Source organism: Colobus angolensis, unplaced genomic scaffold (genome assembly GCF_000951035.1).
Source record: "Colobus angolensis palliatus isolate OR3802 unplaced genomic scaffold, Cang.pa_1.0 Scaffold1, whole genome shotgun sequence".
Taxonomy (NCBI): Eukaryota; Metazoa; Chordata; class Mammalia; order Primates; family Cercopithecidae; genus Colobus; species Colobus angolensis.
Genome location: NW_012110918.1, coordinates 12,588,041 through 12,609,451, shown reverse-complemented (window position 1 = coordinate 12,609,451; position 21,411 = coordinate 12,588,041). Strand labels below are relative to the sequence as shown.

General features: G+C 51.0%; 1 protein-coding gene and 1 long non-coding RNA gene across 3 annotated transcripts in view; one reads left to right on the top strand and one right to left on the bottom strand.

Annotated features, from left to right (window-relative positions):
- The window catches only part of ST6GALNAC2 (ST6 (alpha-N-acetyl-neuraminyl-2,3-beta-galactosyl-1,3)-N-acetylgalactosaminide alpha-2,6-sialyltransferase 2), a 21,410-nt gene extending 4,526 nt beyond the window's left edge, over positions 1–16,884 (top strand). Inside the window, exons 2-9 of the mRNA XM_011951116.1 lie at positions 2,711–2,771; positions 7,437–7,611; positions 8,607–8,775; positions 9,192–9,330; positions 11,313–11,416; positions 13,205–13,288; positions 14,444–14,543; positions 15,968–16,884. Of these exons, the coding sequence (XP_011806506.1) occupies positions 2,711–2,771; positions 7,437–7,611; positions 8,607–8,775; positions 9,192–9,330; positions 11,313–11,416; positions 13,205–13,288; positions 14,444–14,543; positions 15,968–16,135 (1,000 nt within the window). The 3' untranslated portion in view covers positions 16,136–16,884. The remainder of the gene's footprint in view (positions 1–2,710; positions 2,772–7,436; positions 7,612–8,606; positions 8,776–9,191; positions 9,331–11,312; positions 11,417–13,204; positions 13,289–14,443; positions 14,544–15,967) is intronic.
- A 31-nt stretch (positions 16,885–16,915) lies between these two features.
- The window catches only part of LOC105518117, a 7,438-nt gene continuing 2,942 nt past the window's right edge, over positions 16,916–21,411 (bottom strand). For both annotated transcript variants that reach the window (XR_001002784.1, XR_001002780.1), the window contains 2 exons: positions 20,425–20,535; positions 16,916–19,049 (listed from right to left, as the gene is read on the bottom strand). This is a non-coding gene — a long non-coding RNA (uncharacterized LOC105518117). The remainder of the gene's footprint in view (positions 19,050–20,424; positions 20,536–21,411) is intronic.

The following is a 21,411-nucleotide window of genomic DNA, read 5'->3' as shown; positions in this document are numbered from 1 at the left end:
GGCTGCACAGCAGAATCACCTGGTTAGGGTGGGAGGGTAGGGACTGGATTCACCAATGCCCGCCCCCAACCCCAGAACAATCAGATCAGAATCTCAGGAGTCGGGGCTGAGCAATGGGGTTTTTCAAACCTCCCTGGGGGGTTCTCATAGGCAACTAGTCTGAGCATCACTGTCCTAGTTCCTTCTCAGAGGGGGTCATATTGTGCTCATGAGCAGGAACTATGGGATTATGTGGGCGGAGAGGTGGACAGTCCAAGGGGGCAAGAGAGGGATGGGGGAAAGAATCAACCCTGCTCTTTCTGGGCCGTCCCTCCAGGGTTTTACAGGAAACCTGGAAACCAAAGGGAGGCCAGATCCCGGGTTCCCTTGTGGCTCAGCCGCCTCAGCACCTAGAAGCAGGCAACAAGAGACCTGTGTTTCTCTTGCAAGCTGCCAACTCAGTGTCCCCTGCACCTGCTCCCTGTGGCTGCTGGGGTGAAGGGAGGGGTCTGAGAGAAGCCTGGCCACCCTTTTGAAAGGGTAAGAACCCTTGTTCCTTCCTTCATGTTTTCCTTCTGCCCTGATTCAGGGGCCACCTAGTGCTTGGGAATTGGGCATTGGGAGGGGACAGTAACACTATCTGCTTACTGCCCTCTAGAAGGGACACTAATAATAGAGGCTGACACAGCAAGATCCTTTCTCTTCCTCCTTTAGGAGGTAATAATAGCTAACATTTCGAGGACACTTTTTTCCTTTTTTTTTCTTTTTGAGATGGAGTTTCACTCTTTCACCCAGACTGGAGTGCAGTGGTGCGATCTCTGCTCACCGCAACCTCCACCTTCCGGTTTCAAGTGATTCTCCTGCCTCAGCTTCCCAAGTAGCTGGGATTACAGGCATGTGCCAACACGCCTGGCTAATTTTTGCATTTTTAGTAGAGATGGGGTTTCACCATGTTGGCCAGGTTGGTCTCAAACTCCTGACCTCATGATCCGCCTGCCTCAGCCTCCCAAAGTACTGGGATTACAGGAGTGAGCCACCGTGCCTGGCCACCTAGAGGACACTTTTTATATGTGCTAACATACACTCCGTTTGAATCCTCCTAACAATCCAAGGAGCTCAATATGATTATCCCTATTGTATAGATGCAGAGACTGAGGTTCTGAGAAGTTCAGCAACTGCCCAAGATCGCACAGCAGCCAAGTGGTGGAGTCAGGTTGCAAACCCAGGAAGTGAGGTTTCAGAGCTGTCTTAGTCTGTTTTGGGCTGCTATCACAGAACACCTGAGTTGGATCATTTACAAAAAACAGAGATTTACCTCTTATGGTTCTGGAGGCTGGCAAGTCTCAGGTCATGGGATCTGTGTCTGGAGAGGGCCTTCTTGCTGCATCCTCATAGATGGAAGGCAGAAAGGCAAGAGAGCACGTATGCTTCAGAGAAGAGAGGCTGGGTTCATCCTTGTATCAGGAACCCACTCCCACAATAACTAACCCACTCCTGCAATAACCAAATTAATCCATTCATGAAGGCAGAGCCCAAGTGACCTAATCACCCCTTAAAGTTCTCACCTCTCAATACTGTTGCATTGGGGATTAAGTTTCCAACACATAAACTTTGAGGGACTCATTCAAACCATAGCAAGAACCATAACCTTAACCAGGATTGTACTTCAGGGGTGGTGGGCATGACCCACACAAAGGGGAAGGGAGACCCAGTCACCTCAGATCTAATGCCTACCTCCGGGGCCCTGTCAGGGAGATCCTTCAGATGGTCACAGTTCCAGGTGGCTGGCAATCTTTTCTATTTTCATATATTTTAAACCACCATCTCACTGTTCCTTTATACTCCACATTTCTGCCAGTTGCTGAGGGATGTCTTGATCTCTGAGTTTACACAGTGAAGCAAAACATAAGAAAGTGACAGTATCCTGTGTGCCTAAAGAGAAAATACATGGCAAGAATAAGAGCACAGAGCTGGGCGCAGTGGCTCACGCCTGTAATCTCAGCACTTTGGGAGGCCACGGTGAGCAGATCACCTGAAGTAGGGAGTTCGAGACCAGCCTGACCAATATGGAGAAACCCCATCTCTACAAAAAATACAAAACTAGCTGGGCGTGGTGGCGCATGCCTGTAATCCCAGCTACTCAGGAGGCTGAGGCAGGAGAATCACTTGAACCCGGGAGGTGGAAGTTGCAGTGAGCCAAGATTGTGCCACTGCACTCCAGCCTGGGTGACAAGAGCGAAACTCCATCTCAAAAAAACAAACAACAACAACAACAAAAAGAATAAGAGTACAGAAGTGAAAAAATCAAAATAACAAATAGGCTTTTTTTTTTTGTTTTTTTTTTTGAGAGAAGGTCTCACTGTCACCTAGGCTACAGGACAGTGGCACAATTATGTTCACTGCAGCCTTGATCCCTGGTCTCAAACAAGCTTCTTGCCTCAACCTCCTGAGTAGCTGGGACTACAGGTGCCTGCCACCATGCCCAGCTAATTTTTTAAATTTTGTAGACATGAGGTCTTGCTATGTTGCCCAGGTTGGTCTCCAACCCCTGGTCCCAAGTGATCCTCCCGCCTCAGTCTCCCAAAGCACTAGGATTACAGGTGTGAGCCACCATGATAGGCACAGACAAACTTTGTCCGCCCCTAGAGCTAAGGGAGTCAGTCAGTCCAAAAGCTTCCAAGAGGTAGGTCAGAGCTGCTGACCCCTGCTTTTTTTCTGCTTTTTCCCCCAGGGACACCACACCATTTCAAACATTCTTGCAACCCAAGGCATCGAATTCTTGGACAGGAAAGGTACAGTGGTCGACTACCCTGTGGCAGTTTTGGGCACCCTCAAATTAGTGGGGAGGAGGGAAGAAGAGCGAATAAGAACATTCTCATGAGATTGCTGGGCAGGAGCTCTTCGGAACGCCCTAAGTTACGAGCTGAGCATCCATCCCTTCAGGGCCTCTCAGACCTGACCAATAGGGTTTCCTGTGGCCTAACAGCAGGGAAAGATGAATAAATATATACTCAGGGGGTGTAGCCAGCTGAACAGTTCTTCGGAGTCCTAAGATTGTATCTTAAATAGTCCTGTGAATTTTATATTCTACTCCTCAAAATATCTACTTTGTATAAAAGTCACATTTAAACTGCTCACCCTGGAGCAAACTCCAAGCTCTGGAAAGATGCCCTTGCTTGCCCAGAAGGTTTGAGAAGCTTCAGGGCCCTGCCTCATAACGGTAAGTAACAGCGTTGATCTGGGGACTTTACCTGCGTTCTCTCACTGAAGCCTCACAGCAACCCTAGAATGTGGCCCTTACAAATGAGCAAAATGAGGCACCAAGAAGTTAAGTACCCTGCTTAGGTAGTAAGAGGTAGTCCTGGGGTTTGAGCCTCTTGTCTAGAACCTGGCTCAGAACCATTGTGCAATACAGCCTCCCCCACCCCATCCCACTCCACCCCACCCTGGCTCCATGTGCTGCCGTTAATCAGGATGATGACTGTGTTGTTCTGGATTAATACAGGCTTAAGAGGTGTTTTCCATGCCCAAGGACTAAACTGGGACATGTTGCCTGGGGCCTCAGGGAGAAAGATTTCACTGCATGCTAGAGCTTAGTGACAGCCAAGTTGTTCAAAGACACAGCAATTAGCCCTGGGCAGGCGATGGGGGCCCTGTCTTAAGAACAGAGGCCGCTGGATGCAGTGGCTCACACTTGTAATCCCAGCACTTTCGGAGGCCGAGGCGGGCGGATTGCCTGAGTTCAGGAGTTCGAGACCAGCCTGGGCAACACAGTGAAACTCTGTCTCTACTAAAATACAAAAAATTAGCCGGGCATGGCGGCGGGCACCTATAATCCTAGCTACTTGGGAGGCTGAGGCAGGAGAATCGCTTGAACCTGCGAGGTGGAGGTTGCAGTGAGCCGAGATCGTGCCACTGCACTCCACCCTGGGCGACAGAGTGAGACTCCGTCTCCAAAATAAATAAATAAATAAACACAGAGGCCAATGGACACTTGACTGGCAGGTTGGAGAGAGACCTCCAGCACCTTAGGGGTGCTTGGACCAGGTCATCTTCAAGCTTCCTGAAGTCTTTTCCACCTTGAACCTTGAGCTGTTTGATGCTAATTGACATATGTCCCCACCTGGTCTAAAACAAAGGGTTTGAGGTGGCTTTTGGACACATACAAGAAGGCAAAAACAGCCAGGTGTGGTGGCTCACGCCTGTAATCTCAGCACTTTGGGAGGCCGAGGTGGGTGGATCACCTGAGGTCAGGTGTTCGAGACCAGCCTGGCCAACAAGGTGAAACCCCATCTCTACTAAAAATATAAAAATTAGCCAGGCATGGTGCTGGACGCCTATAATCCTAGCTACTAGGGAGGCTGAAGCAGGAGAACTGCTTGAACCTGGGAGGTGGATGTTGCAGTGAGCCGAGATTGCTCCACCGCACTCCAGCCTGGGCAACAGAGCAACACTCTGTCTAAAAAAAAAAAAAAAAAGGCACAAACATAAAATACAATAAAATGAGGAAATGAGGGAAGAAGTAAAGAAATGAAAATAAGACAACGTGAAATAAGCGCAGGAAAAAATGTGTCACAAAGTAGGAGACATGTCATATATCTAGCTCTGAGCTTCCTGGTGGTCAGAGCTAAGAAGGAAACTTTGACACCACATCCATGGGATACAAGCAAGCCAGCTGTCAGTTCTGCTATAATGCTTACTTTGAAATTGTTAATTTGGTCCAGGCACAGTGGCTCACGCCTGTAATCCCAGCACTTTGGGAGGCCGAGGTGGGTGGATCACCTGAGATCAGGAGTGGTGGCAGGCGCCTGTAATTCCAGCTACTTGGGAGGCTAAGGCAGGAGAATCACTTGAACCCAGGAGGTGGAGGTTGCAGTGAGATGAGATCACGCCATTGTATTCTAGCCTGGGCAATAAGAGCGAAACTCTGTCTCAAAAAAATAAAAAAAGAAAGAAAAGAAAAAGAAACTGGTAATTTGTTCCAACAAGATTGACATATTAGGGGCCGGGCCCAGTGGCTCACGCCTGTAATCCCAGCACTTTGGGAGGCCGAGAAGGGCAGATCATGAGGTCAGGAGATCAAGACCATCCTGGCTAACACAGTGAAACCCCGCCTCTACTAAAAATACAAAAAATGAGCCAGGCATGGTGGCGGGTACCTGTAATCCCAGCTACTCGGGAGGCTGAGGCAGAGGAATGGTGTGAACCTGGGAGGCGGAGCTTGCAGTGAGCCAAGATAGCTCCACTGCACTCCAGCCTGGGGGACAGAGTGAGACTCTGTTTCAAAAAAAAAAAAGAAAAAAAAATGACATATTAGGAAACAATCTGAGCATTACATAAAATTTGCATTTTCTTTTTTTTTTTCTTGAGATGGAGTTTCGTTCTTGTTGCCCAGGCTACTGCAGCCATCTTGGCTCACTGCAACCTCTGCCTCCCAGGTTCAAGCGATTCTCGTGCCTCAGCCTCCCAAGTAGCTGGAATTATAGGCATGTGCCACCACGCCAGGCTAATTTTGTATTTTTAGTACAGACGGGGTTTCAACACGTTGCTCAGGCTGGTCTCGAATCCCTGAACATAGGTGAATCCACCCGCCTCTGCTTCCCAAAGTGCTGGGATTACAGGCATGAGCCACTGTGCCCAGTCTGGATCTTCTTTTGAGTGATTTTGTCAGTGAAAACTCTAGATTAACATGGAAACCACACCCAACTCAGCAGAGCCACGCAGGAACACACAAAAAGTATTTTTTTATGTATGCGCACCTGAGATCTCCATCAGCTTCACTGAGTGTGTTATGGGTTCACCTGCCCTAGTGAGCCTGGCAGCACAGTTCCCTCCGATTTCAGACAACCTTCTTTCCACCATTTCACAATATCACACAAACTGCCCCCTTCCAACACCCACTTCCACTCCCACTTCCACATCAATCTCAAGTATTCTTTAACCATGGGACATCCGTAAAACTGTGCTTCTGTCTTTCTTCGATTTGTATCTTTGGTTTTATGCATTCCTGACAGCTTTTCAGTGTTATGTCACTCATCCCACTTTCTCATAAGTCCATGGTTTTTTGTTTTGCCGTTGTTGTTTTGTTTTGTTTTTGAGATGGGGTCTCACTCTGTTGTCCAGGCTGGAGTGCAGTCTCAATAGCTCACTGCCGCCTCAATCTCCCAGGCTCAAGCAATCCTTCCACCTCAGCTTCCCAAGTAGCTGGGACCACAGGCCTGGGTCACCATGCCTGGCTAATTAAAAAAATTTTTTTTGCCGACATGGGGTCTTGTTATGTTATGGAAACTCCTGGCCTCAAGTTATCCTCCCACCTTGACCTCCCAAAGTGCTGGCATTACAGGGGTGAGCCCCCATGCCCGGCTGCCCCATGGTCATGGTTGCATAGCTTTGCACAGCATAGTGATATTCAGCCACTCGCAAGTTGCATTATAGCAGAAATTACAGCTATTTCCTGCTTTGCCCTTTGATCAAGCCAATGGCTTAACAAAGAGCCCCATTCAGGAATAATAGAAGGCCTGCCCAGGCCATGACTGTGTGTGATTCTGACCTTGTGAGGTCATGGGCAGACAAGGCTGGGGCCTGTTTCCTGACCTCACCCTCCCTCAAGGCCCACAAGTACAGAGGTGCTGTGTTCCTTCCCCGTAGCTGCTGGAACAAATGATCACAGCCTGGGGGGCTTCGATCCACAGAAATTGAATCGTCACAGTTCTGGAGCCCAGAAGCCCAGAATCAAGGTGCTGGCAGGGCCATGCTCCCTCTGAAGGCTGGAAGAAAGCCTCTCCTGCCTTTCCCCAGCTCTGGCAGCTCCACGTCCTCTGGTTTGTGGCGCATCGCACACATCTCTGCTTCATCATCACTTGGCCTCCTTATAAGGATGCTAGTTAGGGCCCGACCTCACCCTCTATGACCTTCTCTTAACTAACTCCATCTCCAAAGACCCTAGATCCAACTAAGGTCACATTCCAAGGCTCTGGGTAATGAATTTTGGGGGGACACTTCTATGCCCTAAAGACACCACTGGAAAGAAAGACCACGGATCTTCCTGGCAGCCTGTTCGCACGCAAATCATACAGCGAGTACCAGCAGGGTTAGGGTTTGCATCCAGGTGATCCGAGCCCAGCCCAGGCTGAAACTCGTCCACCAAAGGGCAGGCAGGTCAGACCCATGCATCAGAAAATGCCCCAGAGTTTGCTCAAGCGTGAGGTGAAGGAGTATGAGGCCAGAGCCATCAGGCCAAGGGGACATGGTCTCCGGGAGAGGAAGAGCTAGGCAGGCTAAATCCAGAAAGTTCCCAGACTCCTTAGCAGCCAGCTCAGTTCAAAAATGCAAGGATGGCCCCGATCTGGAGGGGACAGGACAGACCTTCCCTCACAACTCCCTGCAGGGTCTGCGGGGAGTCCCACTCACCCCAGCCCCCACCTAACAGGGCTCAGCCCTCACCTTCTCACCCACAGGGCCAGGCCTGCCGACACCTGCTTCACCTGGCCGTTCAGCGGCACCCCCACTTCCGTTGCCTGTTCAATTTCTCTGTTCCAGTGCTGCTGTGGGGGGAACTCTTCACCCCAGAGCTCTGGGACCGCCTGAGCCAACACAAAGCCCCGTATGGCTGGCGGGGGCTCTCTTACCAAGGTAATCCACGCCCACCGCCTCTCACCTGCCTTCTGTCTCAGCTTCCTGCTCTTGGCCCTGAGGTAGGCCAGGCCTCCCTGCCCTCATAGCACTGGTGATACAGGGCCTCTCTGTCCCCCTCTCTCCTCCCAGAAGCCCCAGCTATGCAACTCCTGCCTCACCTCCCTCCTCCGTCCAAGCACCCAGGGAGAGGCCTGGGGCTGCCCCCGCCAGCGGCCCTCACCGTCCTTGGGCCTCCCTGGCAAGAAAGGCTGCAGCGTCCAATGGTGGCCAAGGACAGAGGCTGTGGGGCCTCAAACCACCTCACTCACAGTTGCTGCTGCAGGAACCCCCACATTGCAGGCCCAGAGCCCCCTCTACATTATACTTGCACCCAAACCCCCACAGGCCTCCGATTCTTTTCTTTTGCAATATACGGTCTTTTTTATTTTTGAGACGAGTCTCACCCTGTCACTCAGGTTGGACTGCAATGGCACAATCTCAAGCTCATTGCAACCTCCGCCTCCCGGGTTCAAGTGATTCTTGTGTCTCAGCCTCCCAAGTAGCTGGGATTACAGGCATGCCCACCACACCTGGCTAATTTTTGTATTTTTAGTAGAGCCAGGGTTTCACCATGTTGCCCAGGCTGGTCTCGAACTCCTGGCCTCAAGTGATCTGCCCGCCTCACCCTCCCAAAGTTCTGGGATTACAGGCGTGAGCCACCATGCCCAGCCCAGTCTTTTTTAAGCTCTGAGCCCACTTCCCTAAGAATAGTCTTAAGAGGATAAGTTATTCGGGTTCTTAAGACAAGTGAAGGCCGTCAAGCCCCCTCTTCCACTGTCAGCTTTTCTGTTCTCCCCCTGACAGACATCTCCTTCCCCTCCCACCCTCTGTGCTTCTTGGGAGGGGCTGGGGTCAGGCCTCAGGGGACATGGGGCACCAGAACCAGCCTAGGGAAGGCCCCAGGTGCCCCGATGCCAGCCCTTCTCATGGCTGCTCCCCATCTGCACCCACAGCCATCACCTCCACCCTGAGCCTTCTGAACAGCTCAGAGAGTGCCAAGCTGTTCACCCCGCCCAGGGACTCTCCTCCCAAGTGTATCCGGTGTGCCGTGGTGGGCAACGGAGGCATTCTGAATGGGTCCCGCCAGGGTCCCAACATCGATGCCCATGACTATGTGTTCAGGTATGAGGGGCACGGGCTGGGGAGGGGCAGGAGGGAGAGTTGCCCGGAGGGTGTGGGGGTCTCCCCCAGGGGCAGTGGGCTATGGCAGCAGTGGCCCGGGCAGCTCAGCAGTTGTGACAGGCACACGGGCATGGACAAGGCAAACACAAACAGTAGGCCCTGAGGACAGAGCATGGCTGCCCGTGCAGGGGACCCGGGAGGAAGCAGCTGCCAGGGCCACCTCTACCTACTCACAGGGTGTCACCCCTTGAGGTCTGAAGGAGTGGGGTTCTGGCTGACAACTGGGCACTGGTACTCCGTGGGCAGGAGTGGTCGTACAGAGGCAGGGGGGACAGGCCAGGCAGAACCGTGGAGATGGAAGCAGAACAGACGGCCTGGTGTCACCACAGACACTGACAGGCTTCTGTGCCGACCAGACTCAACGGAGCTGTGATCAAAGGCTTCGAGCGCGATGTGGGCACCAAGACTTCCTTCTATGGTTTCACTGTGAACACGATGAAGAACTCCCTTGTCTCCTACTGGAACCTGGGCTTTACCTCCGTGCCACAAGGACAGGTGAGGCCTCTGGCAGGCATGCCATTATAGTTAACAATGGCACCATTGTTCCTGGAGTCCCCTCAGTGGGGGCCACAGGGCGCACACACCCTGGTCCAGTGGATGCAGAGGGTGTGCTAGGACTCTGGATACACAAGATGGCCACTGAAGATGAGGGGGGCTCTGGTCCCGGACTCCCCGCGGACTCAGGCGGCACAGGACTCCTCCGCAGCATGGGACATGAATGGCTAGCATTTACCGAATGCTTATGACTTGCCAGGCACTTTACAGAGACCATGCAACCCATGGTTTTCCTGGGGAGGGGATAAAAGCCTGGCACCTTTCATTCAGTGAGTCAGCGGTAGGGTCAGGATTTGAACCCAGAGTACCCCCCACCTTAAGAGTTGGCATTCTTTGGGGAACTCAGCCTGTCCTAGCGATTCCCAGGGGAAGGGGTTTTACGGAGTTCCTCCTCTGTTCCTAGCATGTTACAGGGCACACGCAGTCACCACAGCAGCCCTGAGTGGGACCCTTGTACCCATTTCCAGATGACAAAGCAGAGACACTGAGGGGTTCAGGAACGTGGCCAAGGTCACCCAGCTGGAACCATCTAGATCTAGGCCCCTCTGATCCCACCCCTGGCGTTGTTTCCATTTCCCCACATTGGCCCCTGGAAGAATGTGGTTTGGCCTCTCGAAATCTCACAATAGCCCTGTATAGGAAACTGAGGGTCAGAGACGCTGAGGGACATGCAGCAGGTGGCAGCCAGTGCGTGGGAGTCAGCATCTGGCCCTACCTGCTGGCCTCCAGGTTCCTCCACCCACACCCCGGGGCCGTAACTCAAAGCTTCCCTCCTCAGGTGCTGTGGGTGCCACATGCAGGGTTAGGGGGATCCCAGGAAAAGGGAATCTGCGGTGCTGGAGGAAGCTGAGCTGGGTTTCTAGAAGCTTCCTCCCCTGACCAGGGGCTTAAGGAGTGTCCTACCATAGTGTCTACACCACACCGAGTCCTCACACTAGAACCTCTCTTCCGTGAAGTGGAACAAAATGGAGCAGCTTTCGATTTTTTGTTTTTGTTTTTGCTTTGAGACGGAGTCTCCCTGTCACCCAGGCTGGAGTGCAATGGTGTGATCTCAGCTCACTGCAACCTCTGGCTCCTGGGTTCAAGTGATTCTCCTGCCTCAGCCTCTCAACAAACTGGGATGACAGGCACGCACCACCACGCCTGGCTAATTTTTATATTTTTAGTGGAGATGGGGTTTCACCATGTTGGCCAGACTGGTCTTGAACGCCTGACCTCACATCATCTGTCCGCCTCAGCCTCCCCAAATTGTTAGGATCATAGGCGTGAGCCACCGCGCCCGGCCTGTTTCGGTATAGCCACGGTACACATGTGAGTTATCTATTACTGTGTAACAAATGACCTCAAAACTTGGTGGCTTTAAACAACACACATTACCTTGTGGTTTCAATGGGTCAGGAATTTGCGGGGAGCTTAGAGGAAGGTTTTGGCTCAGATGACGGAGATGATGGGCTGCATCATCTGAGAGGCCCAAAAGCTTGACTGGGGCTGACATCAAGGCGGTGTCTCAAAGGCCCTTGCCACTTGGGCCCCCCTGTAGGCTGACTGTCCTCACTGCATGGCAGCTAACTTCATTCAGAGTGAGTGATCTGAGAACGTAAAGGAAGCCACAGCACTTTTTATGACCTAGTCTCTAAGCCACGCACCATCACTTTCCTTTTTATCAGAAAAATCCTGTGCATGAGTCGCTAAGTCCAGCCCATACTCCAGGGGAAGGCAATTGGGTGCCACCTCCTGAAGGAGCATTAGAGGATTTGCAGGCCTACATTGAAACCAGTACCGTACCTCTGGGTGGGAATGAAAGGTATTTAAGGGAAATTCTCCAGTCGGCTCAGTGGGCAAGGTTGGGTGGAGGGCTGTCCACACGGAGGAGCTAAACATGGCCTGGTTCCCCTCTGGGATCATTGTCTCTATTCTGACAGGACCTGCAGTATATCTTCATCCCCTCAGACATCCGTGACTATGTGATGCTGAGATCAGCCATTCTGGGTGTGCCTGTCCCTGAGGGCCTAGATAAAGGGGACAGGTGAGCAGCCAGGTCATGGTGGTGTGGGGCGTGGTGGAGGGGCAGGGGCGCTATGGTCATCTTCCTTTTGGTCCCAGGGCCCATGATGGGGTAAGAGGAGGTGGGTGAAGGGCAGCAAGAAAAGCCCTAAGAATTCAATCATCCCCAATTATTCACATAACTCAGCAACTCACACAACTCAGGGAAATTCTACTTTTTGTCTACCTCTGGAAAGCCCAGGTGACCCTCTGGGTTCCCAGTAGCCTTCTGGGGGTGGTGGGCTCGGGGCAGGAGAGGCAGCTTTTCTGAATGGGATGAGCAGGTCTGGCTCCTCAGCTTCAGGCTGTGTTCTCCCTGCCCAGCCTGGCTGCCCCCAGCGGCTCCAGGTCACAAACTGGGCAGGGTCTGCTGTCCCATTGAGCACACAGTGCTGGAAACGAGTCGGGGCCAGTCTGTGCCACTCCTCCTGGTGGGCATCCGTCCCAGGGTCATGCCTGTGAAACAGGAGAGCAGACTCAAGGCCCAGCATCCTGAGAGGCGGAAACAATGGGCCCTTTGTCTTCCTTCCCACCTTCCTGCACAGCAGGCCTGGGTCCAGCTCTCTTGAGCCACCATCTGACCCTTGTCTGAACCTCCTCCCGGGGGTTCTGAGATAATTTCTTGTCCCTGAGATGAGGTCCCTAAAAATCAACGCCACTGCTGTGGCCCAGACAACCAGCCCTCCTATCTCTGGGGTCTCCCTGAGGACATCTCGCCCACCCCCACAGAGTGGCTTTACAGGTGGTCCTTACGGGTTAAGGGCTCTAAAGCCAGGCCCACCCCGCCCCCACCCTGGTGATTACCCAACAATTGCTTCCACTGCTGGTCTGAGCTGGGCTTTGTGACACGCTGGGCTTGGGCTCTTGGGGCTGCCTCAGAGACATCGGGTGGACCTAAGCCTCCCCAACACCAATGAGCTCCCCTTCCCACACCCCTAATCCATCCCCTACCCAGTCTCCCTCCCAGTCCCGTTCCAATAGCATTGTCACCCCTCCAGACCAGCAGCCTCACGAGAGCTCAGCCCCTTCCCCCACTCGGGGCTCTTCCTCCCGGCCCCCCTCCCATCCTCCCACCCCAAGTGCCTCACAGCCCTCTTCCCGGACTTCCTCCCTGAACCCCAGTCCTCAGGTCCAACACGTGCCCCGCGGGGCCGCCCAATCCGCCACCCCACCCACCTCCAAATCTCCCTCCCAGTCTGGTTTCAAATCCCTCTCTCGAAACCCTTCCCTAACCCCCACTGTGCCCCCCAAGTCCTCCTTCTACAGCCCTGCCCCCTCATCTTCCTATATCGGACCAATTCAGAACATTCCGTCCTATATCACCCCCTATGTGCCCCGCTTTCTGAAGGAGCCCCCCTTTTTCCAGCCCCCCACAGCACCACTTCCCCAAAACCCATGCTTTGCCTGTCCCTCTCCCTGCCCTGCCCGGAAGCCCCCACCCTCTCCTGACTCGCTCTACTTACCTCTCCTTCCCCCGCCCCCCCACCACCCCCAGTTTCACTGCCCCTTCCCAACTCCCCCCGGTTTGTTCATGCCCCCCTCCTCTCTCTCCTACACCCCACCCGTGGAGGTCCTGGTGAGAGGGAAGCCACATGTGGTCCCCACCGTGCTGCCTGCCACCTTCTACACGCCCTTCTCCCGCTACTACTCCCAGCCCCGCTCCTACCGCTCAGGGTACCGCGGCTACTCTGGCACCCTGACCCTCCCCTCCATCTCCCCCTTGCAATACGACGGCTCTGGGCGCTCTGTCCACTTCTATCATGGGTCCTAGGCCACACATCTATTTCGGACCAGAAGCTTCTGCCAGTAAATTCAAGCTGCTACATCCGGACTTCATCAGCTACCTGACAGAAAGGTACGGAGTGGGGTGCCTGAAGAACAGCGTCCCCTTCCTTCTCCCTTTTACATACCCACCCCACATCCAGGCAGAGCCCTCCCACCAGCCCCACGCACTGACCAATAACCAGAGCTCCACTGTCCCGAGTGCTGTGTGCGAAGCACTGTCACTTCATTTACTGTTTAATTTAGCACCTTGATAGAGGGAGTGTGATATATGTCAGTCCCCAGGAAATGGACAGGAAACTCAGGATAACTCAAGGTGTATTTACTAGGGACTGCTCACAAAGGCAGACTGGGAGTTGGGGGCCATAACGTGCATAGCAGCAGTGGGGCTGTCAGCAGCAGGCCATTAGAACCTTCAGGCCCGAAACCCCTCCCCTCCCTTCCCTCCCTCCTGACAGGAGTTCTCAACATGGATGTGCATATGGCCCTCGTCCAGGGTTGTCGAAAGGGTGGTGGGGGCAAGTGCCATCAGCGGGTAGAGGCCAGGGATGCTGCCGAACATCCCCGTTTAGCAACAAAGAAGCACCTGGCCCCAAGTGTCAACAGCACTGAGACCGAGAAACCCTGCTGTGGACCAGAGGCTCGAATCCCAGGGCAGGGAGCTATTGGAGAGGGGTGAGTGATCTAGGGAGGTAAATGAAGCCCCTCCAACTAGTCCCATGCTACAGAGGAAGACAGGCTCAGAGAAGTCAGGTGATCGGCCTGGCACAGCTTGGCGTCAACTCAAGCCTGAGGGCAGAGCCGGTGGTCACACCCCGGCCTCACTCTTGGACTGTGTGGGTCCAGTCACAGGGTCTGAGCTCCCTGTCCCTCACACATGATTCCTACTTAATCAAGACGTGGGGTAGAGAGAAACCGCAGTCTCAGGCTAAATAAACAGGCCACCTATGCCCTTGGCAGTGTGGTTACTTAGCAGCTTGGGGAGAAAACAGGCTGTTGCCGAAAGGGGGAAGGATTTCACCTGTGGTTCCTCTTTCTCACCCCCCACCCCCCACCTTACCTAAGGTCTCAAAGATCTTTGCATTTAGTCCGCTTGGACCAAATAAAGAACTGATAGGAGTAGAAGGCCCTGAGTTTCTGAAGTTTTCCCACCCATCTGAATGTGTAGTTGTGAAGTGTGATGATACAACCATCAAGCTAGTGAGCTGAAACGTCTTTTTGCTTCCAGGTTCTTGAAATCAAAGTTGATTAACACCAATTTTGGAGACCTATATATGCCTAGTACCGGGGCTCTCATGCTGCTGACAGCTTTGCATACTTGTGACCAGGTAAGAGGCCTTCTCTTCCAGAAGCCCATGCCGGCAGAACACAGAACAGACCCCTACAGGATCCCCTGATATCCCTTCCCCTCGGACCTAGGACTCTTGGCCTCTGTTCACGGAATCCCCAGCTCCAAGAGTGTTGCTGGTGCTGCCCACTTCCTTGCCCACCACCCAGGGCCCTTTGAAGGGCAGGCAGGTCCTGGAGCAGCCTTGCCTTGGCTCCTGACATCTTCCCCAGGCTACCTTCTTTCACTCTTCTCCAAAGCAGCCACTCAATATGGTATTTAAGGTTCAAATCATCAAACTGCCCTTGTGAAAGCCAATCTCCTCAACACACTGGGCTGAATAAGGACATTCTTCTATGGGGATATCCCAGAGCGGGGGCGGGGCAGCAGGTTTAGCCTCCCACACACAAATACTTGGAAAGCACCTAAGAGTCATTCCTGATGGGATGTGGCCCATGTGAACCTCGTGGAGGCAGGGGCCAAGCAGCAGCTTTCAAGGAGAGGCCATGACCCCTGCTAAAGCTCTACGGAGAGCTGGAGGCCAAACGCCACTCCACGACTCAGGCCTGTATCTTTTCCCTCTTTTTTCTTTTTTGAGACAGGGTCTCAACTCTGTCGCCCAGGCTGAAGTGCAGTGGTGTGATGATCCCCAAGTAGCTGGGATCACAGGCATGTACTGCCAAGTCCAGCTCATTTTTTTTTTTTTGAGACGGAGTCTCGCCGTGTCGCCCAGGCTGGAGTGCAGTGACGCAATCTCGGCTCACTGCAAGCTCCGCCTCCCGGGTTCACGCCATTCTCCCGCCTCAGCCTCCGCCTCCGAGTAGCTGGGACTACAGGTGCCCGCCACCGCGCCCGGCTAGTTTTTTGTATTTTTAGTAGAGATGGGGTTTCACCATGTTAGCCAGGGTGGTCTTGATCTCCTGACCTCGTGATCCACCCACCTCGGCCTCCCAAAGTGCTGGGATTACAGGCTTGAGCCACTGCGCCCAGCCTAACTCATTTTTTTTTTTAACTTTTTGTAGAGACGGGGTCTCACCATGTTCCCCAGGCTGGTCTCAAACTTCCAAGCTCAAGTGATCCTCCCACCTCAGCTTCCCAGCGTTGGGATTACAGGCGTGAGCCACCATACTGGGCCTTTTCCTATTTTAAAGCAGGAGTGTCTTGACTGCAGTCCCCAATTAGGATGGGGAGAGAGTAGTAATGGGCTTTTGCATCCACCCTCGAGTTCCAAACCCAGCTGTGGCAATCACCAGCTATGCAACGTGGGGACACAGTGAGTCACCCCTGAATCCATCTCGCCACTTGCTAAGTGGGAATAAGCCCTAGACCATTATCCTCACCTCAGCAGGGGGACACCTTTCTAAACTTACGTCACTTCACACTAGATGCTCAACAAATACTAATCCAATGACTATCCTTGCCCAGGTCAGTGCCTATGGATTCATCACAAGCAACTACTGGAAATTTTCCGACCACTATTTCGAACGAAAAATGAAGCCATTGATATTCTATGCAAACCACGATCTGTCCCTGGAAGCTGCCCTGTGGAGAGACCTGCACAAGGCTGGCATCCTTCGGCTGTACCAGCGCTGACCCCAAGGCACTGAACCCTTTGCTTCTTCAAGACTTGCGGCCCTGATCCTCTCAAGTGGCCAAAAGCTTTTATCTTAACTTTTCAATCTTCACCTTCCTTTCTTTCCAACAGAGGGCACTGGGGTGAATTCACGACTATCATTGAGGTCTGTTCAACGCAGGACACCCCAGCTTGTCCTTGGCTCATCCAAGAAAACTCCTCTATGCACCTAAAACAACATATCTCAGTCTTGGCCAAGGGAAAATGGGCTGCTTTGCCGGATTTGCACTGAGCAACTTTAGGAAATGTCGGCGGAGTGTTCACCAAGATCAAACAGCAGTCCAGGTGAAAGGCAAACACACAAGCTCCAGCCCAAATCCTCCTGGTGGCGCAACCTACCCCAGAGGCTAAAGTGATTCAAGGACTCCAAGACACCTCTTAAGAGCCTTTCTAAGAACATGATAGGCTTACTTCTGCTCCATAATAAAGTGGGAGAAAAAAGGCAGAATGTAACTTAAGACTAGATAACTGTGTACATGATGGACCACCTTCTTTTTTTTGGCTGGGTAAAGAAATCATATAAAATGCAGGGTGTTCAGATCACTCTCAGAACACATGGAGATCACTCTCAGAACACTGGGAGGGTCTGGCACTTGATGGGGGTTAGATGCTTGGCAGCCTGCCTGCCACTGAGGGAAGTCCCATTAGAGACGTATCCCCACCTTGTCACCAACAGGATGATGTTACCGGGTAATAAACCCTCATCCTCGTATCTTGGCTTCAGTAAATTTGAACTTAGCTGACGGTAGTTTCCTAATTTTATTGTAAGTGGCTTTATAAGAAGTCTCATCCAAGTTATCACACAGCACTTAACCCAGCCCTGGGATTTACTGTCTTGATGACTAAATGGCTCTGCAGTCTGAGATGCTTCAGTGTGCAAGGCAGCAGCAAGGGGAGGTCTTCACAGGGACAGCTGGCAAGAGACTTCCCGAGGCACATCAATCATGTTGGTCAATTTAGGGCACGGTCTGGTTCTGTAGCTTTGAAAGGCTGATTCTATTAGCACACTTTACAAGAGGGATGGGGATTAACTCAGTCACCAGAAACGAAACACCACTTCAGAAATTCAGAGACCTCTGATCAACAGAACAGACATTTGGGCTTTAATTGCTAAAGCAGCTACCTACTTGGGGAAACCATGGCATTCTGCTGCCTGGACAGCAGGAATTAAGATTTCAGAGTTGCTGGCACCAGAACAGAGCCTCTCAGCTCGCTTCACCTTGGCAACCTTAAACAGTCCCTCTTTGGTCTCCATGACAGCAGTACGTTCCTTTGGATAGAATACTTAGTTTGGAAAGAATGTAGTCAAATGTGGGATATGTAAGCACCCCTCAACAGTCACAATCCATCCTAGTATCTTATATAGTGATTTTTTTTTTTTAATTTACAAGAGGTTTATTGGACTTATAGTTCCTTGTGGCTGGGAAGGCCTCACAATCACGGCAGAAGGTGAAAGCCACGTCTCACATGGCAGCAGATAAGAGGAAAAAAAGGTAGTGATCTTTTAGTAAAGAAACCTCAGACTGGTAGTGGGCTTGGAGCCAGAGGATCACCTGAGTCCAGGAGTTTGAGACCAGCCAGGGTAAAAAATTGAGACCCCCCAACTTTAAAATTAAAAAACAAAAGAAAAAATAGCTGGGTGTGGTGGCTCACACCTGTAATCCTAGCACTTAGGGAGGCCAAGGCAGGTGGATTGCCTGAGCTCAGAAGTTTGAGACCAACCTGGGCAACATGGTTGAAACTCTGTCTCTACTAAAACATAAAAAATTAGCCAGCTGTGGTGGCATGCGCCTGTAGTCTCAGTTACTCGGGAGGCTGAGGCACAAGAATTGCTTGAACCTGGGAGGTAGAGGTTGCAGAGATCATGCCACTGCACTCCCAGCCTGGGCGACAGAGCAAGACTGTCTCAAAAACAAAAAACAAATAAACAAAAAAAATTTGTCTCAAAAAAATTTAAATTTAAATTAAAAAAAAAAAAAAGGTTGGGCGTGGTGGCTCATGCCTGTAATCCCAGCACTTTGGGAGGCTGAGGCAGGCAGATCACGAGGTCAGGAGATAGAGACCATCCTGGCCAACATGGTCTCTACTAAAGAAGGTACGCACCTGTAGTCTCAGCACTCAGAAGGCTAAGCCAAGAGAATTGCCTGAACCCGAGAGGTGGAGGCTGCAGGGAGCTGAGATTACACCACTGCACTCCAGCCTGGCAACAGAGTGGAACGCCGTTTCAAAAAATAAATAAAATAAAAAAGAGCAAAAATATAAAATGTAAAAAAAAAAGGAAAAAGGAACCTGATTGCCTTGGTGAGTCAACACTGGATATCTTCTGACCATTATTTGAAACAAAAAAGGAAACCACTGATATTCTATGCAAAGACCTATTCCTGGAAGCCACTCTGTGGAGACACCAGGAGAACTTTTCTCAGTCCTTCATTGATTTGAAGTAAAAGTGCTAAAGCAATGTTTGTGGGTGGCAACCCATTAGCAGATCACAAAATCAATGCAGTGGGTAACTGAAAAAGAGAAAACACAAGATGGTATCTGTGTAACTGGGGTTAAGCGTTACTCTCTGAAACTCACGGCATCAGTTTCCTCTTAGGCTCTTCCAACACAGTATAATCGCGTTCATTTCAGTTTACAATCCTTGCAGTCCCATCGATTTGTGAGATTATACCCAGGTCATCCACAGTGGAGGTCTGAAAATGTTCTTAGTTATACTCTAATTTCACTAACTGCCAAAAGCTTTTCCAGAATAATCCCAGTCACTTCATTCTTCTAAAGATGAAGGCCGAAGAAGGCATGGCGATTACTTCAGAGGAACAATTAGCAGCAGAGGCAGGGCTGTGCTGATCCCATCTGGCATCGCTAGTAGCTAACCTATAAAACAGGAGAATAATATGAAGTAACAGCCAAGGAAGTGACTCAAAACTGAATGCTATATAACAACTAATTTGAGAGGAAAAAGGCAGTCAGTCTAAGAGCACTCATTCTCACCACCAGCAGGCATGTGTGCGTTGGGGGAGCATAACGGGGCACTATCACATCATTTTGGTGCAGGCTGGTAGGGATCCAGGATGACTCATTTTAAGGAGACAGTACCTCTGAGGGAGCAGCTGCTGGTAAGAGGCCAGTAAACAACTATCAGAAAGCATTCCCTCTGGATATAAACATTTCAAGTCAAATCTTATGGTTTACTTGAGTTCTGTAGTCAAGTCCACTCAGCAGACAATAACCACTTGATAAGCCTTTTCACTGTTTTACTTGCAGGCTGTAAACTACTGGGGCCAGTTTTTAGGCTCATTAAATCTAACCCAGAATACAGCTTCTTTGGTGTCCAGCAAAAACACAACCTTAAATACACAGAGTTTGCACACATCCCCCATTTCAACAGAAAAGAAAGGCAATCTGTGTGCACTTCAAGCCTGGCATTCAAATGGGAACAAAGCCGGGCACCCCACCCTCCAGCACCACTTGGCTTCTTTCTTGCTCACACACCAGTCCTGACATTCAGACAGGATCTAAGCTACAAACTCAGGAGACCTCCCTGGCATCCTTAACAAAGCACAAGGAAAGCAAACAGCCGTGGTTTCCCCTAAATGTCAGGACCCCGGAGCAGAGGCAAGGTCAGAGTCGTCGAGCATTCTCATTGCCACAAGCTGGCATACATCCTACATTCCAATCTGTTTCTAAGAGCACATTCATTTTCTTGAAATATGTAACAAACACTTTCATTCCACAATAAGGGCATAAATCAAATCCTGGCTATTTGTGCATTTCCGCCGCCTCATACAGCCTGTACCCTCAGAGCCATAATCAAGGGACTAGAGAAAGCAGGGCGACCACACATTTGCTTTTCACGTTTTAGAGGAATGATGCTCTAGACTCGACTCTCAGCAGGATATGCTGAGGGGAAAAAAAGGGGGAAAAAAAAACAAGGAGCCAAACCCTTAAGCCTCAGAATAGATGATTTCCCTCAGTCCAGATTTTCAGACAGGGATAACTAACCATCACAGGCTTGTGGGACTTCTTCGGGATATGAAAGATGTAAAAACAAAGCTTACAAACAGGAAAGCAATCATTTCACTTGTTTCCGGCAAAGCAGTTCAGTTTTGTCTCTTATTGCGGACACCTAGCAACAAAAGGCTACTGAAGTCTCCCTGCCGCTTGGCATCCATTGCTTTCAGTCCAGAGCAGGGTGTTGATTACCACTCCCCCAAACCAAGCCTGTTTACCAGTTCGTCTACTCACATGCATTAAAGACATGGCAATTTGGGTCCAGGTCCAGGTCCCGGTTCAGGGCAGCTGCCACAATGTGGCTACTACAGGATCCTTTTCCGGCCTCGGAAACTGAGGCTCACTGCACCTGGGAAGAAGAGAAATTAAGAAAAAAAACTACTTAAGAAGATACACGCAGAGTAACTCTCAAGCAGCTTAAAATTTCTGTAAGGCAAACTTGGGAAACTGAGTTTCAGATATTCAAATTCCACACTGAAAGGCCTTTCTTTGCCTTCAGACAGGGATAACTTGACATCATCACGGACTCAGCTCCACCTAACGTGCTGGCCCATAGCACTAACAGCCACAGCACATGCAAACTATTTTTTTATCAAATTGTTCACTTCCCTCACGCAAACTCTTTGCGGAGCAAGCATGTGACTTTCAGTTTTGTTTTGTTGTTTTTCTTGAAACAGTTTCACTCTTGTTGCCAGGCTGGAGTGCAATGACCCCATCTCAGTTCACTGCAACCTCCACCTCCTGGGTTCAAGTGATTCTCCTGCTCAGCCTCCCAAGTAAGCTGGGATTACAAACACGTGCCACCACGCCAGGCCAATTTTGTATTTTTAGTAGAGATGGGGTTTCTCCATGTTGGTCAGGCTGGTCTTGAACGCCCGACCTCAGGTGATCGACTTGCCTCGGCTTCCCAGAGTGCTGGGATTACAAGTGTCAGCCACCGCACCCTCCAGGCTTTTGGTTTTTTAAGACAGAGGATTAGAGATTTGCCCAAGAGCTACTTAAAAATAGCCAGCACTACAATCTCACTATAATAAAATCCTTGCACTAAAAACAGATCAGATCATCTAATTCAAGCTTGTCTAACCCACAGCCTGCATGTGGCTCAGGGCGGCTTTGAATGCAGCCCAACACAAATTTGTAAACTTTCTTACAACATCATGAGATTTTTTTTCAGCCCATCAGCCATCATTAGTGTTAGTATATATTATTATTTTTTTTTTTTTTT